Source organism: Chlamydotis macqueenii, chromosome 1, assembly GCF_036417535.1.
Source record: "Chlamydotis macqueenii isolate bChlMac1 chromosome 1, bChlMac1.mat, whole genome shotgun sequence".
NCBI classification, from domain to species: Eukaryota; Metazoa; Chordata; class Aves; order Otidiformes; family Otididae; genus Chlamydotis; species Chlamydotis macqueenii.
The window spans coordinates 63,932,407-63,949,951 of NC_141556.1; the positions used below are offsets into that span (position 1 = coordinate 63,932,407).

Here is a 17,545-nt window from a genome sequence, read left to right on the forward strand (position 1 = left end):
TGGCTAAAATGCAAAATTGTGCTTCACATGCAGTTCCCATATAAGCAGCAAGTTATAATTTTTTCAGACCTTAATTTAAACAAACAAATAAAATGTCCCAGCCTTCATGTATGTATAGATTCATCTTTCTCCCTTTATTATTTTAAACAAAAATCTCAGGATGGTTCATGCATATTATGGATCCTAAAGTTAATAATACCCCTTTTAGCTATTAAGGCCTTAGAATAGTTTGTCAACGTCTGGATCAGACACTTAACTGTCTTTTTGGGGAAAGCTGAAGGCATAGCCTCTGACTTATCTCTGGAGGAATGCAGCCTGAGACTTAATGCTAAGAAAATGCTGGCCATTCAAAAGATTTGGCAGAATTTCAAAGGAGCTCCCTTTTACAAGTTTTCTTAATTTTTTTTTTTCCTTAGAAACTACTACTATCACTGGTGCTGTGTTCCTGTAAAAGCGGTGAATTTTTATACTTAACGCTTTTTGCTGAGTGAAGTGCCAGAAAATGTGTAAGATGTTTCTAAGTGTACAGAGAATGTCAGGCAACAACACTTAAATTTTGTATATCTACTTTGGTTTTAGGTATTACGTAAAACAAGGTATTGCAAATATTATATATATTTTAGCATAATTTTGTGTGAAATAAGAACATCCTTTGATATAGCTCCGAGTGTTCCAGCAAATAAATTGTGCTATGTCCATTCTCATGAAAAGAATGGTTACATTTCTGGCTACCCAAAGCTGATAATGGCATTCTCTGTGACAGAGCCACTGTATTTTTTACCTTGGATGATATGAGGAAGAGGGACAGCACACCAGGCTGTGACAAGCATAACCTCTTCCTCCTCTTTGTGAATGAAGGCACCACCACTCATCAGAGTACAATGCATTAAAAAAAAATCCTTCTTCTCTCCTTTCCTGTTGCAGAAAACTGTCTCTTGATGTGCCTTACTGTTTCCTTTCAGGGGAGGGAAGAAGCCGGTAGCTTGCCCACGGGAGTGGCCGACACCACAGGCTTCACTAAGGAAAGTCAGAAATGCATTTAGAAAATCAGGGGAGTGATGAACAAGTTGCATTGTGGACTCCAGGTGGTAACTATGTATTACCCTATAGCCTGAATGGGGAACTCTTCTCCTCCTGTAGTGCTACTGGCTACCTTGGATTCTTACGCAATTTGTTAACTGTCAATTTACCAATTTGTCTTTGTAGCATTCTCCTCGTTTATTCATGGTGAACAAAAAGTCTGTTTATTCTGACCAGGTGCCCTACCTGGAAGGATATCCGAGTATCTTTCTGACGTAAGATTACCTGCTTTTGGAGACTGCCAGCCTGAAAGCAAGATCATAGGAAAACAGACCCCCAAGCCCACCATTGGGTTTGGTGATTCTCCAAAGACAGGCATATCAGAGAACAGACATTTTTCTCATCACAGTGCCTAGAAAGCGTGGCTTGTCACAAAAAAAAAAAAAAAAAAGTCTTCCTTTTTGCACTTTGGACTTCTGTAAGTCATTCCTCCTCTAAGGGAGTGGCCTATGTATTCCAAGCGGTATGTACGCCCTGACTGTAGAAGATCTACACTTACCTGAAGCCCAAACTGGAGGGTTCCAAGTTGTCTTATCAGGTTTTTCTCAAGCGCCTCTGATGTCACTGGATCCCTGCCTTGCCCCCTACAGCAGTTTTGGCAGGGAGTAGCAAAACTGTATCATATGCAGGAGGACTTCTTCCCTATGGATCTCTGCAACTGACATTCCATGGAACACTTGCAAGAGTCAGTTGTTAATAATTGAAACTGCAGTGGATAATTTACATTGAATTTTAGCATGTACATTTTCTTTGCTGCTGTTGTTTAATTTCTTTTTTTTTAACATCCAGCTAGTGTCTAGCTCTCCTTCCCCATCTTTCATGTAATGTTAACATAGAAAGGTAAGACCTATGACAGCATCATGTAACTACACTTCCTATTTGATGTGGTCCTTGGCCTTAAAGAAATGTGCTTTTCTGGCACTGCTCTGGAAGAAACATAGCAGGGCAGAAAGTTCCCAGAAATGAGCAGCTGAAGCCTTTTTGGGGCTGTATTTAATGTCCCTGTAGGCTTGTATTAGCGGGACATAACCTGTGCCTGTGCTGTCACTTGAGGGGCTCATTCCCAGGGCATTTCTCCTGACCTTCATTCTTGTTCTTCACCTCCTACTCTATCATATGGCCCATGCCCTCACTTAACTAATTCCTTTCTCTGTCATTTGCATCTTGAAAGTAGCTACAACCTGATGCCCCTCTGCCAGGCTCTAGACCTTGTGCCCTGTGAATCACTTTTGTAACTCCCAGCCCCTCTGTTGCTCCACTCTGCCCCATGACACCTTCACCAGCCTCAGACTACAACACTCAGCACTACAGGTGCTGACTCCTTGCAGTCCCACAGAAAGAGCCAGCCCCCTTTAGATGCCTTTGGGGCAGAAACTCAGCACTAGGGTTGTGTTTCGTATTAGATACCAGGGTAGCTCTTGGTTGCGGAGTTGGGTCTGTCAGCAGGGTCACAGAAGAACAATTTAACGGAGGTAGACTAGAAGAGTAATTCCAGAAAGAAAGGCATGTAAAGGACCGAGCCATGAAAAGGCACTCTGGCTGCAATGAAAAGGAGATTAAAGACTTCTCCAGGCATCATAGTTCCACTTGTCACAACTGCACTCAGGCACCCAAGCTCCAGCACACTGACTCATACCTATAAGACACAGAGCAGGTCTGTGAACTGCTCAAGGGCCTGCTTACCCACTCTGCAGCTTCCTTACGCTAGCAGTGATGCGCGGAGCATCAACAGATTCTGTTCTCTGAGGTACTGCTGGAGATCACAGAGTTTTTGACCTTCTTTTTCCATCTTCTGGCATGAACGGTCTCTGCTCTGGAACGCTCTCCCTTTAGCAGCCTGGTGCTGTTTTTGTTGCCTGTCCTGCTCCCGTGATTCTTGTTCCAACATTTCCTGTCGTGATTGCATTCTGCTCCTGAGAAAATCCTACATAAGCATAACAACATTTGTAATTGTACAGTCAGCTTTCATGCTGAATTTCATCCTCAGTTATCACTGGCAGAAGTCAGAAATGGGTATAATCTATGGAAATTCATTCCTTGCATGCAGAAAGACTCCTTCTGCCACAGAGATGGAGAATTTTACTTCCCATCTTTCATCTCTATTCATGTGTTAAAAAATACTACCCTTTATTTATCTCTAAATGCTGTCATTATATTGGATATAAAACAGGTGAAAGACAAATATTCTGGATGGTGCCACTGCTGGAAACATGGTGGTACAGGAAAAACATTTCTGGAATTGCCCTTACCAGCCTTTCTTTCTCTTGTTCAAAGCTCCTTTCATTGCGTTGTGTCTGCAACTCCTCTCTCTGCAAACGCTGTGTCTTTAAGAACTGCAGCCTCTGACTTGCCTTCCTCTTCTCCTTCTCTGACAAGAAGGATTCCTTCCTGCTCCTCTCTGCGCTAGCAGCCTGGAGCAGTGCCATGTGCTGCAAAGCTCTGTCTTTGTGCTCCAGCTGTTTCTCCAGCTCTTGCAATGTCCTCTGACGCAATCGCTGCCTGTTTCCAAAACAAAATTTCTCAGAAAGAAAAAGACAGTGCCTAAGACACAAAGCAGATATTCTGGCAATCTGCGCTGAGTTAATATTCCAGGACTCTTTGTTAGGTTATGAGGGTTAAACTTGTGTCCTAAACTGAGGTGGCAAAACCCCCAAATAGGCTGGTGTCTGATGTCAGCTAACTGCAGTCATCTGTTCACCTGACCACATAACCTGGTGCAGCCGTGTGTTCTTGGCCATGAAGATGAGGATCCAAGGAACTAGATTGTGCGGAGAGGGCTGTAGGACTAATCTGGATAAGTGGGTGGCTATGTGTATTGGTGGTGGAGCCACAGGGGCAACAGAAGAGATGGAAGGAGGTGGGCATGGGAGCAAGGACTTGCTAAGCTTAAGTGGACTGTGGGACCAGGAGCAGGGAACAGGGAGCCAAAAGGACTTTGGGTCTGAGGATGAGAGTGAAGGGAATTTGCCCTTGGAGGTAATGCTAAAGGCAATGAGTCCATGCGCACCCACTCACCCATACCTTGAGCATCAATTTTATTCCCATTAGGAAACCACCATGACCGTGCTGCTGAGACTAGAATAAGGCACAACGTGTGATGTTCAGAGATTGAATGAGAGCAGCAGGGAGTGGACAGTACAACCTTCTAACATTGACTACAAAAACCAGTCAGCTGCTAGGTATCACCTCTGGTTGTCCCTGCGCAGCTGGCGTCGGATGCACTCTGCCTCTTGCTGCTGCTTCCTCTTCAGCTGCCTCTGTTCCTCTTGCCACCTTTTGTGCTCAATCTTGGCTCTGTTGAAGTCCATCTCTTTCCCTCTCTCCTGAGATACACCATTAAGGATTGACTTCTAAGTGAAAAAAACCCCAACATATCAAACCCTTAATCTCATCAGTATATTTTTCTAATGAAAACTGTAAACGTACAAAACCAGAACACCTTACTCTTCTAATGTCACTGCTGAGCTCTGGAAGCCCCACTGGCTCATGAATACTATAGTGTCCCTTCCCATCCATGAAAACACTGAGTATAATGCTAAAACCTGTACAAAAGATGAGGCTTAACCAACAAACGGGTGCCTGAAAATCCAATTTAATAGTTCTTCATAGGTCAGTAGGCTGTGCTGTTCTGGTTGTTTGGTGTTGAGCCAATGCTTAAAACTGCCCAATCTTTGTGTCAGCTTCTGGATTGGATGGAAAATGCAGGTTCTGACCACAAATCATATTACAGATTCCTTATTAGATTTTATTAGAAAAAGAAATATCTGCCTCCCTCTGGCTAAACACAAAATCTTCCTGGAGTTCTGTGCAAGTGTACTAAGTGTTCACTTCCTATTGTCTGAGATTTCTACCCACGGTGAAGAGGTCTTCTTGTTTTCTTCAGTAGTAGCTGCATTTCAATGCTGGGCAGCGTTCCTAACGTGCATTTTTAAATGCACTGTGCTGTGTAGAGAGATGAAGGAGCACCTACAAGGCTTCTTTTCACAGCCATAGTGCAGTATTTATTTCTTTTGTACTCCTCACAGTGCCCTGTGTGAGGGAAGGAGCAAGGAAACATGCATTCCAGTTTACATCGCTAGCACTGTTTGAGGCTGGAACAAAGTTTCCACAAAATATTTTCCTCTCTCAAATGCATTCTGTCTTCTCCTATTCACAGCTGCAATTAGCACGTTCCTGCCATTAGCTGCTCCTCTGCAAACAGAGTATCTCCTTCCAGTTCTTTCCTGAGGATATCTCTAATACCACAAGCTGGCTAAACACTACAGGACCTTCAAATAATGTCCCTGCCAGTCTCATGTCGTATTTTGACAGATTTCTCCCACACATCGACCTGTATGGCTTCCTAGGGGCAGTAAATACCTCTGTTCTGCAGTGTATTGCTATTCTTTGCAAAAACTGTACCTTATGGGTTGTTTGTGTTTAATGACATACAGAGGAAGAGATCAAATAAAGAATCAAAGGTGTTTTATACGTGGGAGGTGAACAAATGTTCTCTAGCAGGTAAAGGACTGGCCTAAGGATTAGGACACTTGAAGTTCCACCCCAGCCCTGCACTCCCTGCTGTGGGATTCAGCTGACTACCTAGACTTCCTCTTTTTTGCTTTCAGTATCTGTGAAAGAGCAGTAATTTTTTTGCTATCTAGTATAGCTGGCTGAGAGGTTTATTTAGAAAAGATTAGATGTAAAATAAAAAAAACTCTATCAAAAATGCTGACTAAAAATACCAAAGTGCCCTGTTCCTTCACAACACTGATTCCCAAGTGGAAACTTTTTGTTTCTTTTTATGCAAAGCCATTATTCTACAGAGGCATAATTTTTGTTGCAGTAAAAACCTTTGAGAAGGAGGTAAAAGGAGACTATATTCTCACATGACATGAACAAATCACTTGACCCTAATAGCTAAATCTAGCTTGGACCAAATACTTACTGTAGTGCTTTTGTCTTTTAGAAGATTCAGAAGATTTGTGGATCTCCTAGCCTGGACACTGGAGCTACTGTGTGGTCTCTGTACACGGAGAGCTGATTTGATGGTCAGGCTGTCTTTCTCTAGTGATTGATTCACTCGGTCAAAGAAGCTTTGGCGGCTGAAAGGAACCAAAGCACTGGTTCCCAGGGAAGGGCTCCTTTGGGAATGTTGGATTGGAGCTTCTGCCAGTCTGTACTCAAAAAGACCTTTCAAATAAATTGGGGCAGGGACATAAGAGGTTATAGACAGATTATAAAAAGAAAACAAATTAGAAAAAAAAAGGTCTTCTCATATAAAATATATTCAAGCAAGACTTTTATAACTTAGTATCAACATTTTCTACTGAGGAAGTGGGGCATTTTTTAGTCTCCATAAAACAGGTCCCAGCTTTCAAAAAAAAAAAAAAAAAAAAGCTTCCAATTGCAGCAATTGCAGTCACGCAAGAGTTTTGCCTGGTAACACAAGATACTGACTGCACTTAACAGCTACCTCAGGCTAGGGGACAGTTTACATAGTACTTTGCAGACAGACATGAGCTGCTTCTGCCAATGCTCTGAGACGATCACAAGTTACAAATTTCTTGATAGGGCAAAGCCTGAGCTATACATCCTGCTGAGAGACAGGAGGATAAATTAGCTTGGGAACAACACTGTTGTTAGCTGTGCTAACACAGCTTTTGGGTAACTGAGAACATGGGCAGAGTTTGCTTACAGCTTTCTGCTAAAGACAGTGAGGACCTGAGTGGCAATTGTTGCATGGAATGATGCTGGAACACTAGCTGGGAAGAAATGTGCACTCCTGTTTGACTTGTCATTCTCCCTCTACCAGCAGTGACACAGCAAAGCAGTAACACTTGGAGAAAGCTTTAGCCTTTCAGAGTCCTCACTTAAATGCTTGCAATTGTCACAAAACTAGCTTAAATAAGAACAGGAACAATTTGAATAAAATCATGATCCAACCCCTTTCGGATGATACGGGAACAAAAGTTTACTCAATAACATTTGAAAACAGTAATTTTCAGCACAGATAAGAGAAGCAGTGTTCTGCAGAACAGTCCTGGTGAAATATTTTTGCTATAGGCAGTCATAGTTAATGTTACAGATTAATTTTTAAAGTAAGGAAATTCTACAATAAATAATATTTATAGTGAGCATTACGATAAAGGTTAAGAAAACACAAAAGCTGCTCCTGCAGTAGCTGTAAAAGCCAAAAAAATCCAACTTCCATCTGAAAGTACTTTCACCTTGAGAAGATGAACAACTCCTCAACGCATACTACTATTAATACCTACATATAATGACAGCACATTATGGTGGCTATTACGGCATTTTCTTTTGAAACATCGAGAACTGTGGCAACAGATCTTAGACATGAAGGCCTGCTGCACTGATATTGTGTGGCAAGCGTTATGTTTGGATGAAACAGCTACAATTTCAATACCATGATCGTGTTTAACATCAGCCTCAGTTTCAGCATCCTGCTGTCTGCTGTCTGCTTCTTCCTTGTGGGCTGTCTCCATTAACCAGCTGTCTGTGTTGACAGCGGTATCAACCATAGCATGAGCCATCTCCCTCTTAGGACTCTAGAAACAAGAAATGCAATCATAATCCAGACCTGATAAGGAAAAGAAGAGGTTAGTTTCATGGACTTACAGTGTAAGATCTGAAGTTGCAACTGAAGTTTGAGAGAGAAGTAAAAAACTCTGGAGGAGTTCTTTACTAAAGAAACAAAGAACTCTTAAACAGAGTAATTTCTGATCACTTTGTGGGTTTCTCTACATCTTCAAATGACCTAAAAACTGGCAGTACTTCTGCCTGGAAGGGTCCAAACAGGTACAAAAGAGATCAGGCCAGATGATCTCTGGCTGAAAGACAGTAGCGTTTCTGGCACATGCCAGAAATTAGGATTCTAACTTTTGCAGATCGATGGAGAAAAGCTTAGCAGTAGCTGGTGCACGTTAACCTCCTCCTTACTGATCCTCATCCAGTGCCCTGTTCACAGGCACCACATCAACTACCGAGGATCACAAAAGTTTCTTTCAGTCTTTGATTGGGAGAGGTGACACCTCTAACAGAGTGGAAAAATATCCTAGTAGAATTATGCCAGGGACTGCCTTGGTGTAAAGTCTTCTATCTGACACTTTTTCCTGCCTTTACCGCTTTCACCCAGAGGCAGGATGTAGAGGGACTGGGCTACAGGTGACACTTCTCATAGTCTGCATCTGTGGAAGAGGTTCTAGGAGTCTGCTCCAGCCCGTGAACGATGACAGCTTCTAGCTCCTTCCCCGGTCAACAGATCAGGAAGACAGTGCAGAGCAAAGTCTCTCCATTCTTTACCAGGCATACTTAAGGGGCAGGCCTAAAACCTCTAGTAATTTTTTGATACCAAGAGCAGAAAACTTGAGGTAACAAAGCAGACGTTATACAAATAGCAGACCACATGTTAACAGAAGAGCCAGAGTGAAGCACTTTTTACCTTCTTAGGTTCTGTAACCTCACTGTCCTCTTCCACACAAGACTGAACATCTTTTGGAACATTTTCTGTCTTCAATGTCTTATCTTCCTTTTTCTCATCCTCTCCGGAAACACTTTCTGAAGACGAAATCCTCACTTCAGACAGTTGTTCTTCTATTCTTTTGCTGAGCTCTCCTCTAGGCAATCTTGTTCCTGGCATGGAGGCAACTTCCTGCTGCACTTTGCACCCTGTAGGCCGTGTGGGTTCCCAGGCTGCAAAGCAGTAATGGGGAAGTGAGGTACACCTACAGCTGCACTTAGCACACGGCTGAGTCGAATAAAGAGCCCTTGGCCAGTAGTCCAGGTCTGAGTGACCCTGTCTGTAATGGCCTGAGGCTCTATACCCCGGTGGCACGATGTATGGGTAATCCAAGCTTGAATCTACCACCAGCTGCCTGGCTGCTAAAGGCATCTGCAGTTCTAGGATGATGCGTTCGCTTAAGGGCAGAGGGATCCGCAGAGCTTGGTCAGAAGACACCTCCTTGGTCTGCCCATTCCAGAAATTCACAAGCACTTGCCTTCTGTTGTCTGCTGTGCATATTTAAAAAAAAAAAAAAAAAGAAAAAAAAGAAAAAAAAGAAAAAAAGGCAAAGAATGTGTTAGAAGCATGTCAACTTGGGTGACTTATATCTTAGAAAACATGAGATAAAAGTAACAGCTTGTGTTTCAGACAATTTTATAAAAACTTCCCTGATTTTTTCTTTATAGGTTTAAAATTTGACCTTCTTTGGAACTTCCTCTGAAGACAGCAGATAGCAAAATTCTTGCTCATCGCAGTGAGCCAGGATTTTACCCTGCAAAAGCTGGAAACTAGACTAACAGCTAATCAGGTGAATACTCATGAGGGCCAGGAACATTCTTCTCCTTGTGTTGGAAGGATGTACCCCCCCCCAACTTTTTATGAAGTTTCTGCTCACAGAACAAAGCAAAGGCTAATCTTGGGAGCTGCATTAACTCTGGCACTGAAAAAAAAAAAACAGGCTGCTTATTGCCAACAACAAAAACAAAAGATGAGGAAAAGAACTCAAGCAGCTGGTGGTGAACTCTCCCTGACTGAGACTTTCTCTTCTCTATGTAGCGACTAGCAACTGTGGTTGGACTAGCACTGTTAAGAAAGCCAACACCCCGTACCTAAATGTGCCTCCTTGTTCTCCATAACCTTTAGCACAGTGGCTGGGCCAAAACGTTCAGCTCTAGCCTCCCATGGTGCCAAGACCCTGTCTCCTGGAGCAAGAGGCTGTTGCCCGGCATCTTCGTACTGGAGAATGTCGTAGAGAGGCGTTTCCTGCGTGCGAAGCTGTACCTTGCCTTTCAGAGCATGACTTTTGTCAAACTCAATTAAAAAGTGTTCCCTGGAGCCCTACAAGAGTAAAACATGCGGTTTGCGAGTTAGACACCTGGGTCCAATTAACGGCCAAACATAAGTGCTAAGAGGGAAGTGGCAGAAATCCCAGGAAGTGGAACGTGATCTGGGAACACAGCTTTCCTCTTCTACCAGGTTTTTCATTGTACTGTGTCCATATTGAACTATAAAAGTAATTGAAAAACTGGGGCTTAAGGGGCTGACAGCCTTTCTCTTCCTTTCACTTTGGACTTAGATTTTAGTAAGAACACAAATGACACGCTAAGGCAGAACTTCACAAGGAAAATCTCCCATCAGAAAGACTGGCCATCAGAAACTGCTGTGTATGATGCAGCTCGTAATCAAAAGGATAACAAACCAGTAAAATGTCATAACTGTCCTAAATTTAAATGCTTTAATTTAAATCTCCAGCAATGGGCATGGGGCAGATCTGTTACCAAAATCTCAGCCTTCTCTGCAGATCTATGAGAGCACTTACTTACACAAATAATGCTGTCAGGCCCAACTCCAGCTAACGTCACTCATGCCATTAGCTGTCCCCATCTGTTCCACCCCACACTGGAGCTTACAGCTGTCCTCAGCTATACCAGCAGCACTATTTATTTAACTAACCTGCAAACTGGGAAATGCACCCAATTTTTAAAGAAAGCCTGCAGAGGGGATTTTCTGTCTGGCTTCCAAAATAATCTCACAAATCCCAGAAACCCAGAAGGAAGAGAACGAGCAAAGCTCTCAGTTTGGTAAGGAGGAGGTGCTCCCTGGAGGCAGACGTTTTGGATTACTGTTACTAATGCTGTTTAACTAATTGACTTTGCTGTTAGACTGGGTGGAAGTAGACAATAGGGATAAGGGACCCGGTTTTTTATATTGTCTCTGAATAACAACTTATTATAACTGCTAAAATGGATTGATTTCCGGGCTGCTTCTGCTTACAGGACTCCTCACAGTACACAGCCAGTCATGTTGAGGAAAGATATGAAAATAGGATGTGGAGAGAGAATAGAAGTGTATCACAGGAGAGCCATCCTACAGCAAAGTCGTGGGACTGGCAAGGCATGGGAAGAACAGGAAGCAGACACACAGATCGTAGGGAGAGCCTTTTCAAGCACAGTTCCCAGTAAATAGCTACCTTCACCTCTTGGACAATGTGGCCCAGGTAGTAATAGCCATCAGCCTCTCTCCTTGCCAACACACGAGCCCCTCTCATGAAACTGGAAGCCTCTGGGGATGAATCAACGAAATTCCTTTTTGCTGAGCATATCAAGGGCATACAAAGGGAATCCGGGTTCCATGCACAAACAGGAAAGCTGTAGAAAACAAAAAGACAAGAAGTAATGAAGACCTTGGCAACAGAACTTCAGCAACTTGCTGCAATGCAAACAAACTCAATCCACACGGGATACTCACTGCACCCCGCCCTAATTGTATTTGTTTCCTAGCCTTTTTCTTCTCTGCATTTCCAGTGACCCATCTATAGATTCTGAACTTACCGTGTTACTGGACATCTTGGCAGCAGAGAGCCACAGAGATCTTTATTAGCTGTGTGACAACACTGGACATGTGAGATGGACATGGAGCTTACCTGAAGAGGGGAAAGAGAAGATGGAAGCAGAAGATAAGCATGATTTTTTTTGAACACTTAAATCCTTAAACAGGAATATTATTTATAAAATTGAAATTTACTTTCCGGTATATTACTTCTCTCTTTAATTATTTCACCATATCTTGTGGTACTATGCTGTTTATCTGTATCACAAATGGTTTTGATTTTAAGAAATCAAGCTTGGAAAGAAGAAATATTAAAAATATTAGAAAATATAAGAACTGTGTAATAAAAAAAAAACCCTTGTGTTTCACCTGCTTTCCTGCTATCACCTGCTATCCAAACTCCCCAAGCAAAGAAGAGCTGTAAGGTTGATGAAAGGATCTGAAGTCAAGGAAGAATGAAGAAGGTGGAGATTGAGTCTGGGAAGACAAAGTTGACTCTGCAGATCCAAGCCAGCAGTGGAGCCACCTGGCCTGAGCAGGGTGGAAAACACGAAATGGCTGAGAACAATGACACAGGGAACAATATGCAGGGACTATGAGAAGGGAGAAAGACAAAATGCAAGGCAGCTGGGAGGTGGAGCTGACAACAACACTATGAGCCTTACATTAAAGGATTCAGCTTTTAAGGAAAAAGATAAACTCGTGTTGCATTAATCATGCGTTAAGTAAAAACAATGGTTGAATAGTTTGCAGCTATTCCCTGTAAACCGTTGCTGAAAATACACTAGGGCTGTTAGGAGACTGAGAAGAGCAGGGAACTTAAAATCCCTTAACTACAAGGCTGCCCACAGGGTAGACATGCAAAACCATTGCTGTTTCAGCTGGGGATGTCAGCTGTTTGGGATGTTAACAGATTTAGAAGATATTGTTATTTTTTTTAAATACAGATTTCAACCACTCCTGCCTAAGAGTAAAACAACACTGAAGTCAGTGAATCAAGACACAGTGGCTGTAGGCAAAGCTGTGCAATCACCTAGCACAGAAAATGTAAAATCAAAGCAAGGTATTTGTTCTTTCCTTCCGGATCTTCACCTTCACCTGTCAGAGACACCTCTTTTCAAGTGCTGGTCTGTCAGATCAGTGAAATCACTCTACAGGGCGAGTCTTTCCCTGCAAAAGTAAATGGAGCTAGACCAAGACACACCCACGTCTGACTCCAGGTGTTGGTGATGATGCCTTTTGCTCAGGGGCTATGTGAAGTGCTCTTTCCTCACAAGCAGAGAGTTAAGGTACAAGTCACGTACAATTAGAAGGGTGGATATGCCAGCTCGGGATGTCACAGAGGTGCCAAACCTATTTTAAGTCTTTGTCCTCAGACTGCTTTGCTCGTAAGCTGCCAGGCAAAACAAGGTTAGCCTTTCAGAGGGCCACAGAAAATCCTCACCAGTTCTACCTTGTGAAGTGTCATTCAGTAAAGGTTCAGGAGGGACTAATGAGTACGCACTGATCTTATGCTGGTGTTGTACCTTTTCAGAAGCAGCAGGAGGGAGTCTGATGGCTTGAAAGGACCCCCCTGATTGTCTGGCTGCTTTCTCCATTATTTTTTGCTTGCTTCTTTCATGCTCATCTGAATCTCCCAGAAGGCATACAACATGTACTGGGTGCAACTTGTTCTCTGCAAGAAGTTGGCAGATTTCCTCCGACTCTTGCTCTGGGAGCGTGTCAGTGAACAGATACACCGACTGGCAGGCCGGGTCCTCAAACGCCACAGCCAGGCCGCTCACAGCGTTCGCGCTGTTCTCCAGCCGCAGGGCTCGAATCCAGGCCGCCGCTTCAGCCGCGCTCCTGAGCGAACACCTGACGAGGCACTCGCGCCATTTTAACACCTGTTAGGAAAAAAGAAAAAGAAAGAAGTGACCAAAGCCCACTCGCACACGCAGCTCTTTGCTAACACGGGACAGGCGTGAGACTCTTTATGGGGTATTTCTGTGCCTGGGCGTCCTTTGGCTCGCCCCTGCGTGCCCGCTGCAGCAGCCGGCCTACGGAGAGCGACCTGGCCTCGCCCTCGCCCCCTTCCCCGCCGCCCCGCCCCGCCTCGCCTTGCCGGAGACCGCCACGACGTTGAAGAGGGCGTCGGCGGGGCCGCCGGCCAGCAGGAAGAGGTTCTGCACCAGGCGCTCCTTCAGCAGCCCCGCCGCGGCGGCCGCGCCCGCCCGCATCCCGATCACGAAGGTGAGGCCCGGGGTCCGGGACCCGCACGGCCCCGCCATGGCGGGGAGGCGCAGCCGGGGCTGCGGCCCGTCCCGCGCGCGTGCCCCGTTGCTACGCAACCGGACGCTGAGGGCTGGACGACTTGGGCCGCGTAAGGGGGGAGAAAAGAGAGGCAGGTTATTTCTTTAGCTCCTTCCTTAAAGACAAGTAACCTGCTTCGCCTTCTCCTCCCGCTCCTAAAGGAATTGTTTGCCTGGGAAGGTCACTCCGGTCCCGCCTCTGCGCCCTCCGTGGGCGATGCCAACTTTTGGGACTCACGAGCAACCCCCCCGGCGGTGCGTTGGTGCCGTCTCGCCTCTCCCAAGAGCCGTGGAAGGTGGGGGAGAGCTGGGCTACCCTCGCAGCTACAGCGGGCCCACCGGTAGCGTGGCTGTGTCTTCGCGCCGCCTTGCTACGCCGTAGCCCGGGCGAGGTGCTTTTCCTAGATCCCGTCCACGGCCCCCTCTCCTCTCCGCGCCCGGAGTTGGTAGGCGCCGGGCGGCGTGGCCAGCCAATCGCCGCGGCTGTTGTTGGGAGGTGGCGGGGGTGACATTGGGGGCGAGGAGGGGGGGGAGCTGCGGAGCGGTGGTGATGTTGGCGTCGCTGGGGCGGTCGGCGGGGCGGCTGCTGCGGGCCGGGAGCGGCGCGACCGGGCTGCAGCAGTGAGTGGCGGGGAGCGGGGCGGGCGGGGCGGGCGCCGGCGGGGCAGGGAGTGAGGCGGCGGCGGCGGTGGCCGTGGCCCGTCTGTTGCAGCGCTGGCCGCGGGTCGCACATCCAGCCGCGGTACCGGCAGTTCCCGGAGCTGACGCGGGCGCAGGTGATCCGGAGCGAGCTCCTCAGCGGCTTCATGTGGTTCTGGATCCTCTGGCACTTCTGGCACAACTCGGACATGGTGCTGGTGAGGCCGGCGCGGCGGCGGCGGGGAGGGAGGGCGGCGGGAGCGGGGGGCCGGGGCCTCGGCCGGGCTCCGACGGTGCCTCTCTCCCAGGGACACTTCCCCTACCCCGACCCTTCGGCCTGGACGGACGAAGAGCTCGGGATCCCTCCGGACGACGCTGAATAGGCGATCCCGGCAGCGTAGAGGTAGGTTTGCTGCCGCCCCTCCACGGCTGCCCCTGGGGACCGCAGCTGCGCCGGGCTTTGCTTTAAACGGCGATAAACCCGGTCACCAGCGCCAGCATAGAGCCTGGGTTGTGCTTTAACTTCCCTTCGGAGCTCCCGGCTGTGATAGAGTGCCAGGGCGTCGCGCCTGGCTCTGCTCTGGCCCCCTTCTCTTGGTACTGGTAGAAGTACTCTGCTTTCAGCAATTATTTATGCACTTCCAAAGGAAAATGTGCCCAATTTATGCTGTACAGAGTGCAGGTATTGGCACTGTTTCTTTTTATGGCCTTCATACACTCTTTTCTTGGGTTGCTGAATCCTTGAGTCCAGCTGGTCTAGTTTTAGCAACATAAGCCTGCAGGTGGAACTATGTATTTTTTTTGATGAGGTGGAACTTAACTGCTGCCAGTTCAACATGACTTTCTTCATGCTGTTCTGTAGACGCAGCATTACCTAACACTGAGGATGTGCTCTCTCTGTTACGAGAGAGAGACCTGTGCAGTTCACCCCTTAAAGGTTTGGGGCTTTTTGCTTGTTTCTAATTCTTTAAATACCCTCTCTCTTCAGCTGCTGTGTCGCGTTATGGCTCTGTAAAGCTGACAGCTTCATCTGAAGGCAGCGTGGGCACTATCAAGGCGGTCTTCCCCCGCTCTCAGTGGCGGGAAAATGGGTGACAAGGTTCTCAGGATTCTGTTCTGTTACTTGCAGGTCCCTGGAACTAAAGCTTTGGCTCCGTGGTCCTTATTTCAATAAAAGTTAATTGCGAACAACCTCTAAGCTGAATTGTACTTTAGTTTTGAGCGCTGTAGGATTTCTGGAGAATGAACGTTACAGCTGTAGAGGTGGGGTGCTTGAGTCCACGTGAGTTTCTGTAATGTTAGCTTCATATATAATGTGCTGCCCTTCAAGAAATAAGGTGATACGTGCATGTTCAGAGAGTGATTTAAAGCTTCCATGAACGCATAGTTGTATGGGTTTGCGTGGCCAGGTTTTGGTGGTGGAGGGGCTAAAGAGGTGGTTTCTGTGAGAAGCTGCTAGAAGCTTCTGCTATGTCTGACAGAGCCAATGCCAGCCGGCTCCAAGATGGACCCACCACTGGCCAAGGCCGAGCCCATCAGCAACAGCTGGCAGCGCCTCTGGGGTAACATAGGTAAGAAGTGGGGGAAAACCAGCAGTGGAGAGAGGAGTGAGAATACGTGAAAGGCACCAACTCTGCAGACACCAAGCTCAGTTCAGGAGGGGGAGGAGTAATGCGGCTCCTGGCCAAGATTCCCCTGCAGCCTGTGGTGCAGCCCATGGTGGAGCAGGCTGTCCCCCTGCAGCCCATGGAGGAGCAGAGATCCACCTGCAGCCCATGGAGGACCCCATGCTGGCGCAGGTGAATGCTTGAAGGAGGCTGTGGCCCCATGGGAAGCCTGCACTGAAGCAGGCTCCTGGCAGGACCTGTGGATCCATGGGGAGAGGAGCCTGTTTCTGAAGGACTGCACCCTGTGGAAGAGGCCCACAATGGAGCAGTTAATGGAGGGCGTGTCTTCTGTCCTGGAGCAGGAGAGGAGTGTGAGGAGTCCTCCCTCTGAGGGGGGCAGCAGCAGCAGACACAATGTGTCATGAACTGACCACAACCCCCATTTGCTGGTCCCCCTGTGCTGCTCGCAGGGAGGAGGTAGAGAACTTGGGAGTAAAGCCTGGGAAGAGGGGAAGCGTAGTGGGGAAGGTGTTCTTAAGATTGGTTTTACTTCTCATTATCGTCCTCTGGTTTGATTGTTAATAAATTCAATTCAGTTTCCCCAAGTCTGTTTTGGCTGTGATGGTAATTGCTGAATTATCTCTCCCTGTCCTTATCTTGACCTGTGGGCCTTTTGCCGTATTTTCTCTCCCCCATCTTCCCAGGGTGGGTGAGTGAGCGGCTGCGTGGTGCTTAACTGCTGGCTGGGGCTAAACCACAACAATCTTCCCTAAAGCTCTGCCAAATAACTGCTAAGGGGAGTAGGAGGCAAATAAAAGTTCTCCATGTTAGAACTGCAGAGAGGCGAACATAAAGACACTTTACTGAAATCTTGTCACCAAATAACAGGGGAAGTTGCCTTGAAGAGAACTCAGACCAACTGGTGCCAATTTGGGTTGGGATCTCCCTTGGGTATTAAAGTCCAGATGAAAGTCCTTGTGAAGTGAAACCCTCTGCAAAGGTAAAAATGCCTCAGGGCAAAGCGCAGCACTCAAGGAGGTAAAGAGAGCTGGATTATTCTCCAGGCACACCTTGGTTAGTTTTTTGCTTTGTGGTGTTTTGTTGTGGTTTTTATTTTTTTTTCTTTTCTCCAGATTTGCATTCTAACTGTGTCACTCCCCTTAAACCGTCATAGCTGCACCTCTAGAACTTCATGGGGAGGCGGAGTTGTGAATTAGATGATAAACGATCTCCTCCAGACTTTTCCATGCAGTCAATCTTTATTATAGCAGTATTCTCATATTCACATCAAGTACATAGAACTTTTTGCCTTTTATATAATACAGAGTTCTTTAAATAACTTTACACAGAAATAGTTTTCTTCAATCTGAATTCAGCTATCAAATTTTAATATGTTTTAAGTCTCCATGCTCTCTAACCAAACTGGACAATATTTCCCATTGTACAAATTTACATGAGAAAAACTCCAAAGTACAAATGAAGGGACAACAAAAGTAAAGGGGGAAGGAACAAACAAGAAAAATAAGTTGTATTGGCAATTACAGGGGAAACTTGGAAAGAAGGGGAGTTGCCATGACCTATGTAACAGGAAACCGAAA

At 46.2% G+C, this 17,545-nt stretch overlaps 2 protein-coding genes across 6 annotated transcripts; one reads left to right on the forward strand and one right to left on the reverse strand.

Moving 5' to 3' along the window:
- Positions 1–113: 113 nt before the first annotated feature.
- Positions 114–13,280, reverse strand: LOC147602132 (uncharacterized). Of its 4 annotated transcripts, none has more exons than XM_086754835.1 (10): positions 12,937–13,280; positions 11,413–11,504; positions 11,058–11,229; positions 9,691–9,919; positions 8,522–9,090; positions 7,487–7,628; positions 6,008–6,252; positions 4,267–4,430; positions 3,330–3,579; positions 114–3,004 (listed from the first exon to the last, which is right to left on the reverse strand). In XM_086754835.1, the coding sequence occupies exons 1-10, from the start codon at positions 13,006–13,008 to the stop codon at positions 2,780–2,782; spliced, it is 2,160 nt and encodes a 719-aa protein (XP_086610961.1). In that variant the 5' UTR covers positions 13,009–13,280; the 3' UTR covers positions 114–2,779. The 4 variants fall into 4 exon arrangements, with proteins under 4 accessions (XP_086610961.1, XP_086610954.1, XP_086610948.1 ...); XM_086754828.1 differs by having other exon boundaries at positions 8,522–9,087; positions 11,052–11,229; XM_086754822.1 differs by having other exon boundaries at positions 11,052–11,229.
- Positions 13,281–14,201: 921 nt separating this feature from the next.
- On the forward strand, positions 14,202–15,538 carry NDUFB2 (NADH:ubiquinone oxidoreductase subunit B2). Of its 2 annotated transcripts, none has more exons than XM_086740160.1 (4): positions 14,202–14,322; positions 14,414–14,558; positions 14,649–14,743; positions 15,329–15,538. In XM_086740160.1, the coding sequence occupies exons 1-3, from the start codon at positions 14,252–14,254 to the stop codon at positions 14,721–14,723; spliced, it is 291 nt and encodes a 96-aa protein (XP_086596286.1). In that variant the 5' UTR covers positions 14,202–14,251; the 3' UTR covers positions 14,724–14,743; positions 15,329–15,538. The 2 variants fall into 2 exon arrangements, with proteins under 2 accessions (XP_086596286.1, XP_086596287.1); XM_086740161.1 differs by having other exon boundaries at positions 15,470–15,538.
- The last annotated feature ends 2,007 nt before the right edge of the window (positions 15,539–17,545 follow it).

Bases quoted from the DNA above. Each gene is read 5' to 3' on its own strand.
- LOC147602132 (XM_086754822.1), bottom strand. From the start codon at position 13,008: ATGGAGAAAGCAGCCAGACAATCAGGGGGGTCCTTTCAAGCCATCAGA. The intron at 11,230-11,412 runs GTAAGTTCAGAA...TGTTTTCTACAG, and splicing joins CCAAGATGTCCAGTAACACG to CTTTCCTGTTTGTGCATGGA. The intron at 9,920-11,051 runs GTAGCTATTTAC...TTACTCTTGTAG, and splicing joins ACATTGTCCAAGAGGTGAAG to GGCTCCAGGGAACACTTTTT.
- NDUFB2 (XM_086740160.1), top strand. From the start codon at position 14,252: ATGTTGGCGTCGCTGGGGCGGTCGGCGGGGCGGCTGCTGCGGGCCGGG. The intron at 14,323-14,413 runs GTGAGTGGCGGG...CGTCTGTTGCAG, and splicing joins GGCGCGACCGGGCTGCAGCA to CGCTGGCCGCGGGTCGCACA. The intron at 14,559-14,648 runs GTGAGGCCGGCG...CCTCTCTCCCAG, and splicing joins ACAACTCGGACATGGTGCTG to GGACACTTCCCCTACCCCGA.